Source organism: Podarcis muralis, chromosome 7 (genome assembly GCF_964188315.1).
Source record: "Podarcis muralis chromosome 7, rPodMur119.hap1.1, whole genome shotgun sequence".
NCBI lineage: Eukaryota > Metazoa > Chordata > Lepidosauria > Squamata > Lacertidae > Podarcis > Podarcis muralis.
The window spans coordinates 6,846,631-6,860,096 of record NC_135661.1 but is presented as its reverse complement, the minus strand read 5'-3'; the positions used below and the strand labels follow the sequence as shown (position 1 = coordinate 6,860,096).

Genomic DNA, 13,466 nt, shown 5'->3' with positions numbered 1-13,466 from the left:
AGCTTCTCCAGGGCAGCGGGCGCTGCGCTCCAAAGGCTTCAGGGATCTTTGAGGCTGGCGGTGGGGGAAAGCAGCGCTTCCCCCCACCACCAGCCCCACAAGCCTGGGTGAATGTACCTTGAACGCACCTTGTTTTAGAGGGGGAGAACAAGAAAAAAAAATTTTTCCCTGTTCTCCCCCTCCTGTGGTCCGGTGCGTCCTATGGTCCGGTGCGTCCAATGGAGCGAAAAATACGGTACATAATGATTGCTGTTCAGAATAAAATCTTTAATCTTCTCACTCATTTGTGTTTGTATTGCTTCTGAATCTCATTAAAAGAGCCACCTGGCATTTGGCAAGACACCACCTCTGCTGGCACTCACCTGAGGCAGACCGGCTCCTACCACAGCACCGCTGTGGATCATGGGACCTTCCTTCCCAACAAAGAGACCTGGAAAAAAGAGACAGGTAGGCGAGTTCTCTATAAAAGCCAAGATCTGGGAGCTGGAAGGATAAGAGACAGAATAGAAAGTGCCATGCAGGTGGGAGCAGAATCCCACAGGGGACAGGTCCCCCCCTTACCTCCAGCGACGCTGAAGAGCACCCCGAGAGCTTTGCACACCAGAGTCCGGAGGCGAACAATCCCAGGGACCTTCACTCCGTTCAAGTAGCATTTGATCTCCGGAATCCCAGAACCAGCAGCCACAGGCTGAAAGGAGAAGGACCACAGCTCAGGAGCAGGGCACTTGCTTTGCATGTAGAAGGTCCCAGGCTCAAACCTTGGAAGCAACCTCCAGGTAAGGCTGGGGGTAACCACCCTTGCCAAAATCCCTAGAGCGCCAGTCAGTGTAGAGAACAAAGAGCTAGGTAGACCAGTGGTCTGACTCAGTGTGATGAGCTTCCTAGGTTTCTATTTAAATCAGCCCTCTGCTCAGAATCATGAGGACTAGGATCTTAAGTTTTTCTTTAGGGGAAGGACCAAAGCTCAGCCGCACATCACCTGCTTTGCACACAGAAGGGCCCAGATTTAATTCCAGGCTTTTTAAGGTAGGGCTGGGACAGAGAGCCCAATCTGAAACCCTGGAGAATCGCTGCCAGTCAGGGAACCAAGGCTGAACCGGATTGGACCACAGGAACCTCAGAATTAGACGGCTGCCTATATCCCTATGTACCTATATTTGTGGGTTTTTTTCAAGTGTTATTGATTTTGGTTTGTTTGTCTTTTTAATGATGGTGGTTTTAGGTATTGTTTGTTTTTACAGTGGTGCCTCGCAAGATGAAATTAATTCGTTCCGCGAGTTTTGTCGTCTTGCGATTTTTTTCGTCTTGCGAAGCACGGTGTCGGAAAAGTTTTGGAAAAGCTTCAAAAATCACCAAAGTCTTCAAAAACCTCTAAAAAGGCTACCACACCACGTGCTATGAATTGCTCCTCGAAGTCAAGTCGCAACTGTATTAAGGGTGTTAAAAAAAAGGAAACAAACTTGCAAGACGTTTCCGTCTTGCGAAGCAAGCCCATAGGGAAAATTGTCTTGCGAAGCAGCTCAAAAAACAAAAAACCCTTTCGTCTTGCGAGTTTTCCATCTTGCGAGGCATTCGTCTTGCGAGGTACCACTGTAATTGGTTTGCGGATTTTAGCCAGGTTTCATTTTACCATTTTGTTGGCAAGCTCTTTGATCAAATGGCGTATTAATCTTCCAAATGAATAAGGCGGCAAAATAGTCGAGACCCCGGCAAAATATGAATCAAAGGAGGTTCATATTTCTGACCGACAAATGTACTTACAATGGCACAAGTGGTGTTCTTGAATCGCTTAGGAGCACAATTCAAAGTGTTGGTGCTGTCCTTTAAAGTCCTAAACGGCCTCAGCCCAGTATCCCTGAAGGAGCATCTCCACCCCCATCATTCAGCCCGGACACTGAGGTCCAGCTCCGAAGGCCTTCTGGCAGTTCCCTCCCTGTGAGAAGTCAAGCTACAGGAACCAGGCAAAGGGCCTTCTCAGTAATGGCACCCTCACTGTGGAACGCCCTCCCAAGTTCTTTCCCTTTTCCCACAAACAACTTAACTCAGGTTCATGTGGGAAGACTGGCCTATAGAAAATTCTGCACACTGGAGAACTTTCAAGCCCGGCTGGCTGCTCGGTATTACCTGGATCAAGACGAGGAGGCTGGCCAGGAAGACGAAGGTCAGGTTAAAGCCGAGGAGCTCCAGCAGGGACACCGCCAGGCAGCCTTTCTCGCTACACTCCTCCACCGCTGCAGGGCAAGAGTCAAGGAAATGGACGCAGCCAGCCTGGGAAGACCTCTCTGCTTTATCCCAGCTGACCTATGCAACTAGAGTTCCTATTTATCAGCAAAGAACAACTGCTTCAACCCACGCTGCTTCAGGGACAGAGCCACAGAAATGGGCACGGCCAGCCTGCCCACATTACAGGGGCAAGGAACTTGTAAATCAGTCTGAGGGCCGCTCTCCCTTCTGGGCAAGCTCCTAGGGGCCACGTGCCGGGCGGGGCCAGAGGCAGAAGTGGGTTGAGCAACCAATGTGCATTTTACCTTTTTAGGGTAGGCTAGTTTCTACACGGGACACGGGTGGCGCTGTGGGTTAAACCACAGAGCTTAGGGCTTGCCGATCAGAAGGTTGGCGGTTCGAATCCCCAGAACGGGGTGAGCTCCTGTTGCTCGGTCCCTGCTCCTGCCAACCTAGCAGTTCAAAAGCATGTCAAAATGCAAGTAGATAAATAGGTACCACTCCGGCGGGAAGGTAAACGGCGTTTCCGTGCGCTGCTCTGGTTCGCCAGAAGCAGCTCAGTCCTGCTGGCCACATGACCCAGAAGCTGTACGCCGGCTCCCTCGGCCAATAAAGCTAGATGAGCGCTGCAACCCCAGAGTCGGCCACAACTGGACCTAATGGTCAGGGGTCCCTTTACCTTTACCTAGTTTCTACCCACAATCTTGCGCACACTTCTTTTTGCTCCATCCAGGCAAACCAGAAACATTATCAGGGTTCGAGGGCACAGAGGGACCTGGAAGGCCGAATATGGCCTATGGGTCAGAGGTTCCCCAACTTCAAAACTCGATTACTGCAGTGTGCGCTCTGCAGGGCTTTCCTTGGGCTGGGCTGGAGGCTGCAGCTGGTGCAAAATGCCGTGGGGGACAGGCTTACCAGCATGGTGCTCCAAAGTGTGCACCGTCTCTCCACATGCTAGTGGGCAAGGTTAAAGTTCCTTGCATTAATTTACAAGGCCCTTAGCAACTCAAGTCCATGTGTCAGGGACCGTGCTGAGGAGGGCTGCTCTGAGGATGAATGGTGGGAGCCTCCCCTCCCCCTGATCAGGGTCCTGAATCTTCCCAGGAGCAGGACGACAGTATAGATTTGGAACAGTGGTTTGCAGAGGGACATAGTTCAGAAGGCAGAAGCTGGGAAGTACTGGGTGGGGAACAGCTAGGAGAGGAAGAACTGGGAGAGAGAGAGAGAGAGAGAGAGAGAGTTAACAGACTCAATGTCGCTGGAAAGTGTGCAGCTGCTCAGCCCAGGGTCAAGGAGAGCAGATACGGTGGCAGCACAGAAAGCACAGCGGTTGCAAGATCAGGTTACAAGTTGTGGAAGTGAAGCGGGTGACTAGGGAGGAAGTGAGTGGAACCCTTAATTGGGAGCACCGCCGTTCCTAGGAAATGGATTCTTTGTTCTCTCGCTGTGATCATTAAAGTTTCTAACTGGTAAGAAAGCTCCTTTCCTTTGTTCTGCTTATCTACTGCCAAGGGGGTGTGTGGAGCCAATTCCCTGAAGTCTGACACCAGGATACCTCAAGGACCACCTGATCCTTAAATCATTCTTTGGGGGAGTTGCTGCCAGTGGTGCTCTACAGCTCACAGCCACCAAGAATCATGTGTTCAGTATTGTGGGCCCAATTTTATGGAAGTCATTCCCAGCTGAGGTCAGGCAGGCCCTGTCTCCCTGCTGAAATAATAACATCTTAGTGTATTTTTGGTCTTTGTGGAAGCCGCCCAGAGAGGCTGGGGAAACCCAGCCAGATGAGCGGGGTACAAATAATGAATTGTTGTTGTTGTAGTTGTTTACTGCCGGCACCTACTAGAGACATTTTAATTCCATCATGCATTTTGATTTTGAGTTTGGTTTTACAGTCTTCACTCATTTTCATTTATCTGCACTGCTTAAAGAAATAAAATAAAATATTCTGTTAACACCGATGATCTCATTGGCTTACTCCAGTTTGGCAAACATGCAAGAAGCATCTCCAGGTGATCATTACTCCTTCCCACCCTGAATCTAAGCGGTGTGGGCAGGTCACATAAATCAAGCGTCTCAATCGAAGCCAAGCCAAGGCTTCTCAGACCAACTCTCAAAAATACTTCCTTGGGTTCTCCTGTTCAACCCAGCCACTGCCTCAATTAGAGAGGCCACTGAAATGACAAAACCAAGGTGGATACAATTCTGCACGATGTGGAACTTGAGTCTGGAGAAGAGTCGTACAAAGAAGTCCACAAAGAGACCAACCTGTGAGAGGAGAAGAGGAGGAGGAGGGGGTTAAGGAAATGAAGACCAGCACCATGACATTGCAGCAGAAAAGGGAACGTTCTTCATCCTACCGGGGGCCGCAGGGAAGTGTGGCCTAGCGGTCAGAGTGCCAGCCTAGGACCTTGGAGACCAGGGTTCAACCCTCAGCCATGAAGCTTGCTAAGTAATCTTAGGCCTGTCACTGTCTCTCTGCCTAACCTACCTCAAAGGGTTGTTCTGAGAATAAAACAAGGAAAGAGAGGTGGAACCATGTACATCACATTGAGATCCTTGGAGGAAATGAAAGATATAAATGCAATAATAGATAAAAAATAAATAAACAAACATGAGTGGTGAGCAGGTCCAGAGGCAAAAAAATGGGCAAATTAATACATGTATACTAGGATATGTTCAAGCCACACAAAAACCAGACGATTCTACTTCCCCCAAAGCATCCTGGGAGGTGTAGTTTGTTAAGGGTGCTGAGAATTATTCAGAGACCCCCTATTCCCCCTCACAGAGCTACAATTCCCAGAGCGATTTAACATATAACTCTTCTAGACACAAGATCTACCCACCCTGGAAGAATGGCAGATGAAGCTGATGGACTACATGGAACTGGCGGAAATGACTGGCAGAATCCGAGACCAGGGAGAAGAGTCGGTGGAAGAAGATTGGAAGAAATTCAAAGTATATTTACAAAAATACAGCAAAATTAATGAATGTTAGAAGGATGTTGGAATGAAGTTACATGGTTTTAGCAGAAACGTTATAAAGAATTAAGTAAAAATGGATTGTTAATGGGCCAAAGTGTAAAATTTAAGGTCAGATTGGGTTAAGGTAAATTATAGAACAAAAATTGAGAACGATGGAAAGGATTTGCTGAAATAGCTAAATTGAATTAGAATACAAAAAAGGGAGGTGTGAGGAGGTCGATGAAACAAGTAAATGAAAGACAAAGATATGAAAATACTAGATGTGTTTTTAAATGTTTTTGTTCTTAAATGTTTTTGTTCTTTCTTTTTTTATTATTGTTGTGCTGTATTGTTTTATATCTTGTTTTTTATTTTTTGATGTATTGTAACTTTTTATTGTCTTTTCTTTTTTTTCTTTTTTTGTAATTGCTAAACTTTTAATAAATATCTTTTTTTAAAAAAAAAACAACAACATATAACTCTTCTTCCCCATGCCACGACATCATTATTAATAAAACAAATGCAAAGCAATAATGCCCTTTGAAAATCTGTGTGATGGAGAAGAATCAGTCCCTCTCCCCATGGAACTCTGGGAATTGTAGTTCTGCAATGGGGAAAGGGGTGGTCCCTTAGCCCCCTTAACAAATTTCGGTTCCCAGGATCCTTTAGGCGAAGCTGCGGCTGTTTAAAGTGGCATCCTAGTGCTTTAAAGGAGTAGACAGGGTCTACTCTGTAAAGAATGGGATACAATGGGTCTAGTCTGAGTAGGACTAGCATTGCGTCTGCCCTTCACTGGAGGAAGCAAGCTAGCGAGGACCCTCACCATCCCAGTGCAGACTCCAATGGCAAAAACCACCATCCACTTCACCGCTTCATACCGCCAGCCTTTCTGCGAGAGAGGGGGAAAAAGACAGAGTTGGGAATCATGTGTCGTCACCACTTCTCTGGCCTGAGCCACACACACATACACACACACACACACACACACACACCTCTTTCAAAGGATTGGGGTAAAAGCAGGGTGGATAAAAATCAATTATTTTTTTCATTTAAATCGGATTTTTAAAATAAAATGCTTTTGGAGGAAAAACCTTTCTAAAGATCGTTTTCTATTTAAGTTACATTATAGTCCAAAGGAAATAAGGATTTGTTTTAAGTTTTTCATGTGTACTAAAACTCAATCTAAGTTTTCTTTTTTAAAAAAATGTTTAACCACATCAGTTAACAAACATGGATAAGTATACTATAATGTTATTGTTTTAGTTAAATGGCTTAAATTGCTATTAAGGAAATAACTATTTTTCTCCTTCCAATAAAGCACAGCAGAACAGTTGTCCAAATATAAACAGTTAACTTATTAAACCTCACAATAATTTCATAATTATCTATGTATTTCTAATAGTATAAGCAAATCAGTTACTTTTGATGTAACTGTAAAAACTACTCTGAAAATTTATTATTCCAAAAATGAAACCTCTATCTGGCTGTAAACATTACGATTATACCAGCAAAAGTGAGTCTTTCTGTAAAAAAAGTTGGTTTCAATCAAGTCTTACTGACTAGTGATTTAAATCAAATCTACCCAGAGCAAAAGTCAGATCCAGTAGAATTAATCTGAGCATTGAAAAGTCCGCAGAGCTGAAAGAGGAAGTGGGAAAGAGTGTCATCCTTCCAAATTCCTCCTGCAACTCTATTGCACTCTTCAAGGAAGGAAAAGGTAATAGCCCTCGCCTCCTCATGACCATGAAGGAAATGAATGGAGGATCTCTGTGGCTTTATGTGTAACTAAGGGGAGACCTCAACTACAGCAACAAGTACCATGCTGGCAAGCCCTAAAGCTAGCTGATCAAGACTACAACAGCAGAAACTGATTACTCCCATGACTGTAACTTCCCTACACCATCTTACCTTGCTGTCAAGGCTTTCCAGAACTTCCAGGTAGGGTTCGTTGATGCTACGATCATAGTCCAAACTCTGCAGGTGGGTGGGAAAGAAAAGCAAACGCATTTGAACACAACCCATAATACAGGAGGAAGAGAGCAAGAACCGCTACATTCACACTCACATTTTCGAAAAGAAATTTCTTACTCCAGACAGAAGTTGCCGGGAGGGAGAAGCTGTGGCCCTCCAGAGATCATTAGACTCTGTTGACATGGCCAATAGCCCCCATCCTGCGTTAAAGGTAGGCAGGGGCAGTAAAGTCAAGCAATGGTCTAAGTTCAGAGAAGGGTTTAGAAATTAGCCAGGCCCCCTCTTTCCTTTTGTGATGGAACTCCTATTTGGGGACTTCCCTGGCTTTTTTCTGGCCCACCTAGGACCAGTCTGAATAGTTGGCCTTGGTGAAGATTTGACGTTTTCATCCCCAAAAAGTTTTGGATTTGAGTTTCTATTGAAATGAGGCTGCGTTTTAATGTTGTATTTTAATCTTGTTTTTAAGTGGTATCTTAATCAATTGTTTTTTTATCTGGCGTTAGCCGCCCTGAGCCCAGTCTTGGCTGGGGAGGGTGGGGCATAAATAATTTTTATTATTATTATTATATTACCGGCACGGGGTACAACTGCAATTACGTGGAGATTTCTGGGCACCATTTTGGCAACCACAGTCTAAGAAGCTCTGCCTTAAAAGGTAAAGGGACCCCTGACCATTAGGTCCAGTCGTGACTGACTCTGGGGTTGCGGCACTCATCTCGCTTTATTGGCCGAGGGAGCCAGCGTACAGCTTCCGGGTCATGTGGCCAGCATGACTAAGCCGCTCCTGGCGAACCAGAGCAGTGCACGGAAACGCTGTTTAACTTCCCGCCGGAGCGGTACCTATTTATCTACTTGCACTTTGACGTGCTTTCGAACTGCTAGGTTGGCAGGAGCAGCGACCGAGCAACGGGAGCTCACCCCGTCGCGGGGATTCGAACCGCCGACCTTCTGATCAGCAAGCCCTAGGCTCTGTGGTTTAACCCACAGCGCCACCCGCGTCCCTAGCCTTAGTTCATGGTTAATCTCATTGCCATTTCCACTGTGTGCATTTCTCCTTCTTGCATCCTGGGACAAGTGAATTGTCACAAGAGCAAGCTACAGTCAAGCAATGGAGTTGAGGTCATAGAACCATAGAATTGTAGTGTTGGAAGGGACCCTGAAGGTCATCCAGTCCAACCCCCTGGCAAACAGACATCCCATTGTGGCAACTGTGACCTAGATTTAAGGTGCTGTTTGGTACCTGGCTTATATATCCAAGATTTGTGGATGCACACATACCCTTCACAGGAGCCTATGCTTCTTAATCCCCACTCATCTGTTTCTTTTAATTGCCCATCGACAAAACCGTCACTGCTCACCTCATAGTCCTTACGTGGGAGAATCTCGTCATCTTCTTCCTCAGTTTCTCCAAGGATAGTCTGGGAAACAAATCAAAAGTTTCAGAAGTGAATGAATGAAATTTATTACGGTCCCAGACCAGATTCACATACCGTACTAAGCGAACATCAAACACAACAGAATCAAGTGTGAATTAATAATCGAATATGACAATAAACAATACTAATATGACAAGTCATTAGAAATGTGATTTAGGTCTTAGTCTCTAAATTATTATCTATAGTTTGCATCTGAGGCCTTAGTCTTTCTAACAACACAGCCGCGCAAAGTTTGGTCACCCTTAGCGTGATCTCTGGATCCTTATCCTCTATCAGGGATTTTAAGCATTGAGGTTCAGACCCACTTGGATTTTTCTGTTTAACAGTGGTGATAAAGACCGAGCATATATCCTCATAAAAATATTGTAGCAAGACATGAGAGACGGTTTCCACCTCTATCAGCTCCGCATATGGTTTACCCACATATCTGCCCTGTAATAAGGCAGGTGGCAGCATGTTGAATCTAGTGAGGGTGAACGACCATCTATATTTAGATATTTGTAATTTTGTCAGATATACTGCTGGGGTAAAACCTCTCCCATTGTCTTTGATTGCTGGGTGCTTATTCATCTCACTCACATGACTCCGAAATTCCATGTCCCAGATTCATTGGCAAATGGTTGCTCTGGCTTTCTCATATCCTGTGGCTATCAGTGCCTGTGGCGAAAACCCCAGCTTTTTATATCATGTAGCTTTCCATTTTGATTGATAGGGATCCAGTAGGGTTAAGGGTACCAAGTCTAAGAAGTAAATGGAAGTCAAGTTGATCCACAACAATTCTTTTTCAAAGTGTTGTTGTTTGATACTGGGGTAATCCAGTGGTCCCCAACTGAGATGAGGAACCTGGAAGGTACGCTGGAAAAAATTGTTGTGGGCACCCATTTCACAGAAGGAAAACTGAGTAATAGTCAGAGCTTGCTGCCCCAAACAGGCAAACCACCTGCAGTCTCGAACTCCCCCAAACGGACAAAAAAACAAAAACCAGGAAACACTTTCCACAACCCCTGTGGTGTAATGGTTAAGAGTGTCAAGAACTAGGTCCTAGGAGACCAGGGTTCAAATTCCCACTCAGGCATGACGCTTACTGGGAGACCTTGTGCCAGTCACTGCCTCTCAGCCTAACCATAAGAACCATAAATAAACCATACCCTGCAAAACGCCTCAGTTTAAGAACAAAATAAAATAGGGAGATCAATATGCAACAAGGAGGCAATAAAATGCAACCTCTTAGCCACACACACCCACACATATAAAATTATTAATTAAATTTATTAGTTGCTTTTTGCCATGGCAATTCAAAGCGACTTACAATATTTTAAGCAAACATATAAATTAAAACCAGCATTTTTGTTTGTTTTTTAAAAAGGAGCTAATATATGGAACAACTAATATAGTTTGACAAACAGGTGGTATCCAGAAACTTTGGACTACAACTCCCATCAGTCCTGGACAGCATTTGTAGCCACGAACATCTGGAAGGCACATGGGTGGTACACTAAACTAGCTTATATGGTCTGTGCTGGTGTAGAAAGACCTAAATTGCTTGGGACTCAAGTACTTAGAGGAGCAGATCTCTCCCAGTATCAACTGTGTGTCCAAGACACATTGCCTTGCCAACAGACATCACCATTAACTCACACAGCTTACAAACCAACTCGCCACTCATTTCAGGCTGCCCAGAAAATTCTTAGACTCAGCACTGACAATGAATTGGCAACCCCGGATCTAAGACAATCAGCCTTTAATTTCATGTATTTTGGGTTTACTTTAAAAAAGAAAAGAAAAAAGAATGAACTGTGATAGTAAGGCCCCATCTGCTCTACACATTTAAAGCACTATTATGCTACTTTAAAACAACGACTCCCTGAAGAATCCTGGGAATGTAGTTTGTTATGGGTGCTGAGAATAGTGAGGAAAGAGACCACTCTCCTCAAACAGCTACAATTTCCAGAGTGGTTTAACAGTCATTCCCATCTTCCCAGGGAACTCTGAAAATTGTAGCTCTGGGGGGGTAAATAGAGGGTCTCCTAAGAACTGTAAGAGATCCAATAGGCTTCATCAGAAATGTTTGTCATGAACCTGCATTTTGATGAAACAAAGATAACATTTGAACATTTAGCAAAGGTGCTCAGTGGATTCTCAACTGGTAAATATCAGAATTCTCCAATATCACCCTCCAATATCACTGAATGTCTTTCCATTACTGCATACCCCCATTTAAAAGTTTGCATCTTTCAAGAAAGCACTAGTTCTTTATCAGGGTGTAAACAGTCACAGAAATGTTTAAGTACATGCTATTCCATACATTTGAAAACAAAAAAAGGCTTTCAAGTTATTACATTAGATGCTGCAGACACCTCACTCCAGTACCCAAGATGGGTTGCGTCTGACAACAGCCTACTGAGAGTAAACCCATTGAAACTAATAGGCTTCTAGGAAAACATGTCCAACAATTTGAATGGTTCTGCTTTGACCAGAACTAACGTGGAATATAATCCTGTCTATACATGTGAGATAAACAAGTATTACTGCAATGACCCATTGGAAAGGAACTCTGTACATGCACAAAAGCATCCCCCTTAAGAGATGTATGCTCCAAGACAGAATATTTATATAGACATGACAAGCAGGTGCCGTCTCTGAGCATGTAGGGTGCAGTTTTCCCTTTCCAGTGAGTCACTGCAATGCCCCCTCCCAGTGCCAATTCATATAGAGAAAACCCTCAGATATCTTGGAGGGGGGCTTCAGAGTGACCCATTGGAGAAGCACTCTGCACATGCACAGAAGCACCCCCTCCCTCAGACATGCATGTCCCAAGGGAGAAGATTTTACAGCTGCAGCAAAGCAGGTGGGCTGCCTCTGAGCATGCACAGAGCGGTTTTTCCCTTTCCAGTGAATCGCTGCAAACAGACCCACGTGCATATCTGCAGGAGCTGAGGGTTTTGCAGAGACTCGCTGGAAGAGGGAAGCCCACTCTGCCCATGCTCAGAGGCACCCCCGCTTTGCTACGGCCACCTCCCAAGACCAAGCACACTGCAAACAATGGGGACAGGCAAGGGTGTTGGCTCCAGCCAGGCTCTCACGCCCCCCCCCGCGCCCCTCCCTCACCAGCTCCTCCGGGGTGCGGCTCTCCCTCTCCCCGCAGCAGCAGCAACAGCAGCAAGCGCCAGCCCCGCAGCCGGCCGCCATCTTCCTCGCAGCCCCAGGCAGACGCCAGCCGGAGAACCACGCGCATGCGCCCTGCCGCTCGAGGGGCGCGGTCGAAAAACGGAAGTGCTGGTAGAGAAGCCCGCAGAGATACGAAACTGAGAAAAAGCAAGAGAGGTCCAACTTTTTTCCCTCTCTCTGCATGGGAGATTTCGCAGCAGCCTTGTTCAGGGAAGTTTTTAATATTTAATGCTGTACTGTTTTTAACATTTGATTGGGAGCCGCCCAGAGTGGCTGGGGAAACTCAGCCAGATGGGCGGGGTATAAATAATAAATTATTATTATTATTATTATTAGCCCCGACCACCTGCAGCAGGAAAGCGCGGCTCTGCAAGCGAGTCCCTGAGGACTAGGAACTTGCTTGGACTCATTCCTAAGGGATGGGCTGCAACTCAGCGGCGAAGCATTCCTTCCCATCTGCTTTGCGCAGTGGTTTAGACTGAGGCTGCAAGCTGCCCTCGACTTTTAAAGCACCCCGCCTCCCAATTTTCATGGGAATCCTAAGGTTTCCATTGCAGTTTAATGGTGAATTTGGGACACAATGGAGCGGTAAAAGACTTGGCTTTTCATAAAAAGAGGCGGGATGAAATGATTAACAATAGAACCCACAAAGGGGAGGAGGGAAGTCCCAAGAGGTTCCTTGGAATCTTGCTTTTATGTTGTATGTTGTATATGTGACTGTGAAATTTTAATCTGAAAAACCAAATAAATAAAATTTTTAAAAAGGAATTCTAAGGTCTCAGATATAGAATAAATGTTGATAATTGCACAAGGTAAACACACATACATAAGTATATAAACCACATGTCTAAAATAGTACAGGAGAGCAACCCAAAAGCCATCTTGGCTCCCCTAAAGAGCCTCAATATTTCCTCTGCTTCCTTACACTTGAGAACAGATAGGGAGATAGCAATTCCGGGAAGTTCCTGAAGGGATTCCTCTCCTATATATATAAACCTCCTTTGTATTAATTGTCATCGTTTGTCCAGATGTTCTGCATTGAGGGATGTCTGACGGGCATCCTGACTGTCATATCAAATGCCAATGTTTTGTGTAAAATGTGTCTGGAACTATGTAAAACTTGCTCAGTCCTCAGGAATATCACCCCTTGGCCTGCCTGAGCCACAGCAACCCCACCTTATATGTGATTTCTGACTGTTTGTAGAGTGCAATTGACTGTTATGTGATTGCAATTGTGGGGCACCGGAATCGTTGCATCACATAATTTTTGACTGTGCTTTTCACTCATCGGCCAGGAGCAAGTTTCTTGCTCAATATCTAAAGGGAATTGCCGATGATACGAATGAGGCCAAACTGAGATATCTATTAAATGATGATGACCCCCTAAGATCACTCACGGTTGCCAGATTCTTGATCAGCGTCCTATCCCTAAAGAAGAGAAACGGACTCCTGTGCGGCTCGGAAAATCCCTTTAAACCATGATCTATGTTTTAGGATGTAACTAGGTGATATCACCATTGATGTCTTCTATTAATTTATGAGCAGAGGGTGATGTTTATGTTACAAATTTATTGTAATGTATGATGTCGGTCTTTTGTTTTTGTTCTGCTTTGGTTCTTGTCTGTTTTTTGTAAGTTTTGACGGTTTTAAATTTGGAGGTTCAAGTACATTATGTTGGTATGGGAAACTGTCGTGTGACGGGCCA

At 45.1% G+C, this 13,466-nt stretch overlaps 1 protein-coding gene across 3 annotated transcripts in view; it reads right to left on the bottom strand.

Annotated features, from left to right (window-relative positions):
* The window catches only part of CLCN6 (chloride voltage-gated channel 6), a 38,082-nt gene extending 26,230 nt beyond the window's left edge, over positions 1-11,852 (bottom strand). The window contains exons 1-8 of one of the 3 annotated variants that reach the window (XM_028741458.2): positions 11,702-11,851; positions 8,516-8,575; positions 7,095-7,160; positions 6,010-6,075; positions 4,425-4,491; positions 2,125-2,231; positions 562-688; positions 363-430 (exon numbers count right to left, since the gene is read on the bottom strand). In XM_028741458.2, coding sequence (XP_028597291.2) covers positions 363-430; positions 562-688; positions 2,125-2,231; positions 4,425-4,491; positions 6,010-6,075; positions 7,095-7,160; positions 8,516-8,575; positions 11,702-11,782 — 642 coding nt within the window. In that variant the 5' untranslated portion in view covers positions 11,783-11,851. Of the gene's footprint in view, positions 1-362; positions 431-561; positions 689-2,124; positions 2,232-4,424; positions 4,492-6,009; positions 6,076-7,094; positions 7,161-8,515; positions 8,576-9,172; positions 9,402-11,701 lie in introns of those variants that run through there. The other 2 variants (XM_028741459.2, XM_028741460.2) reach the window with 2 other exon arrangements.
* Between the last annotated feature and the right edge of the window lie 1,614 nt (positions 11,853-13,466).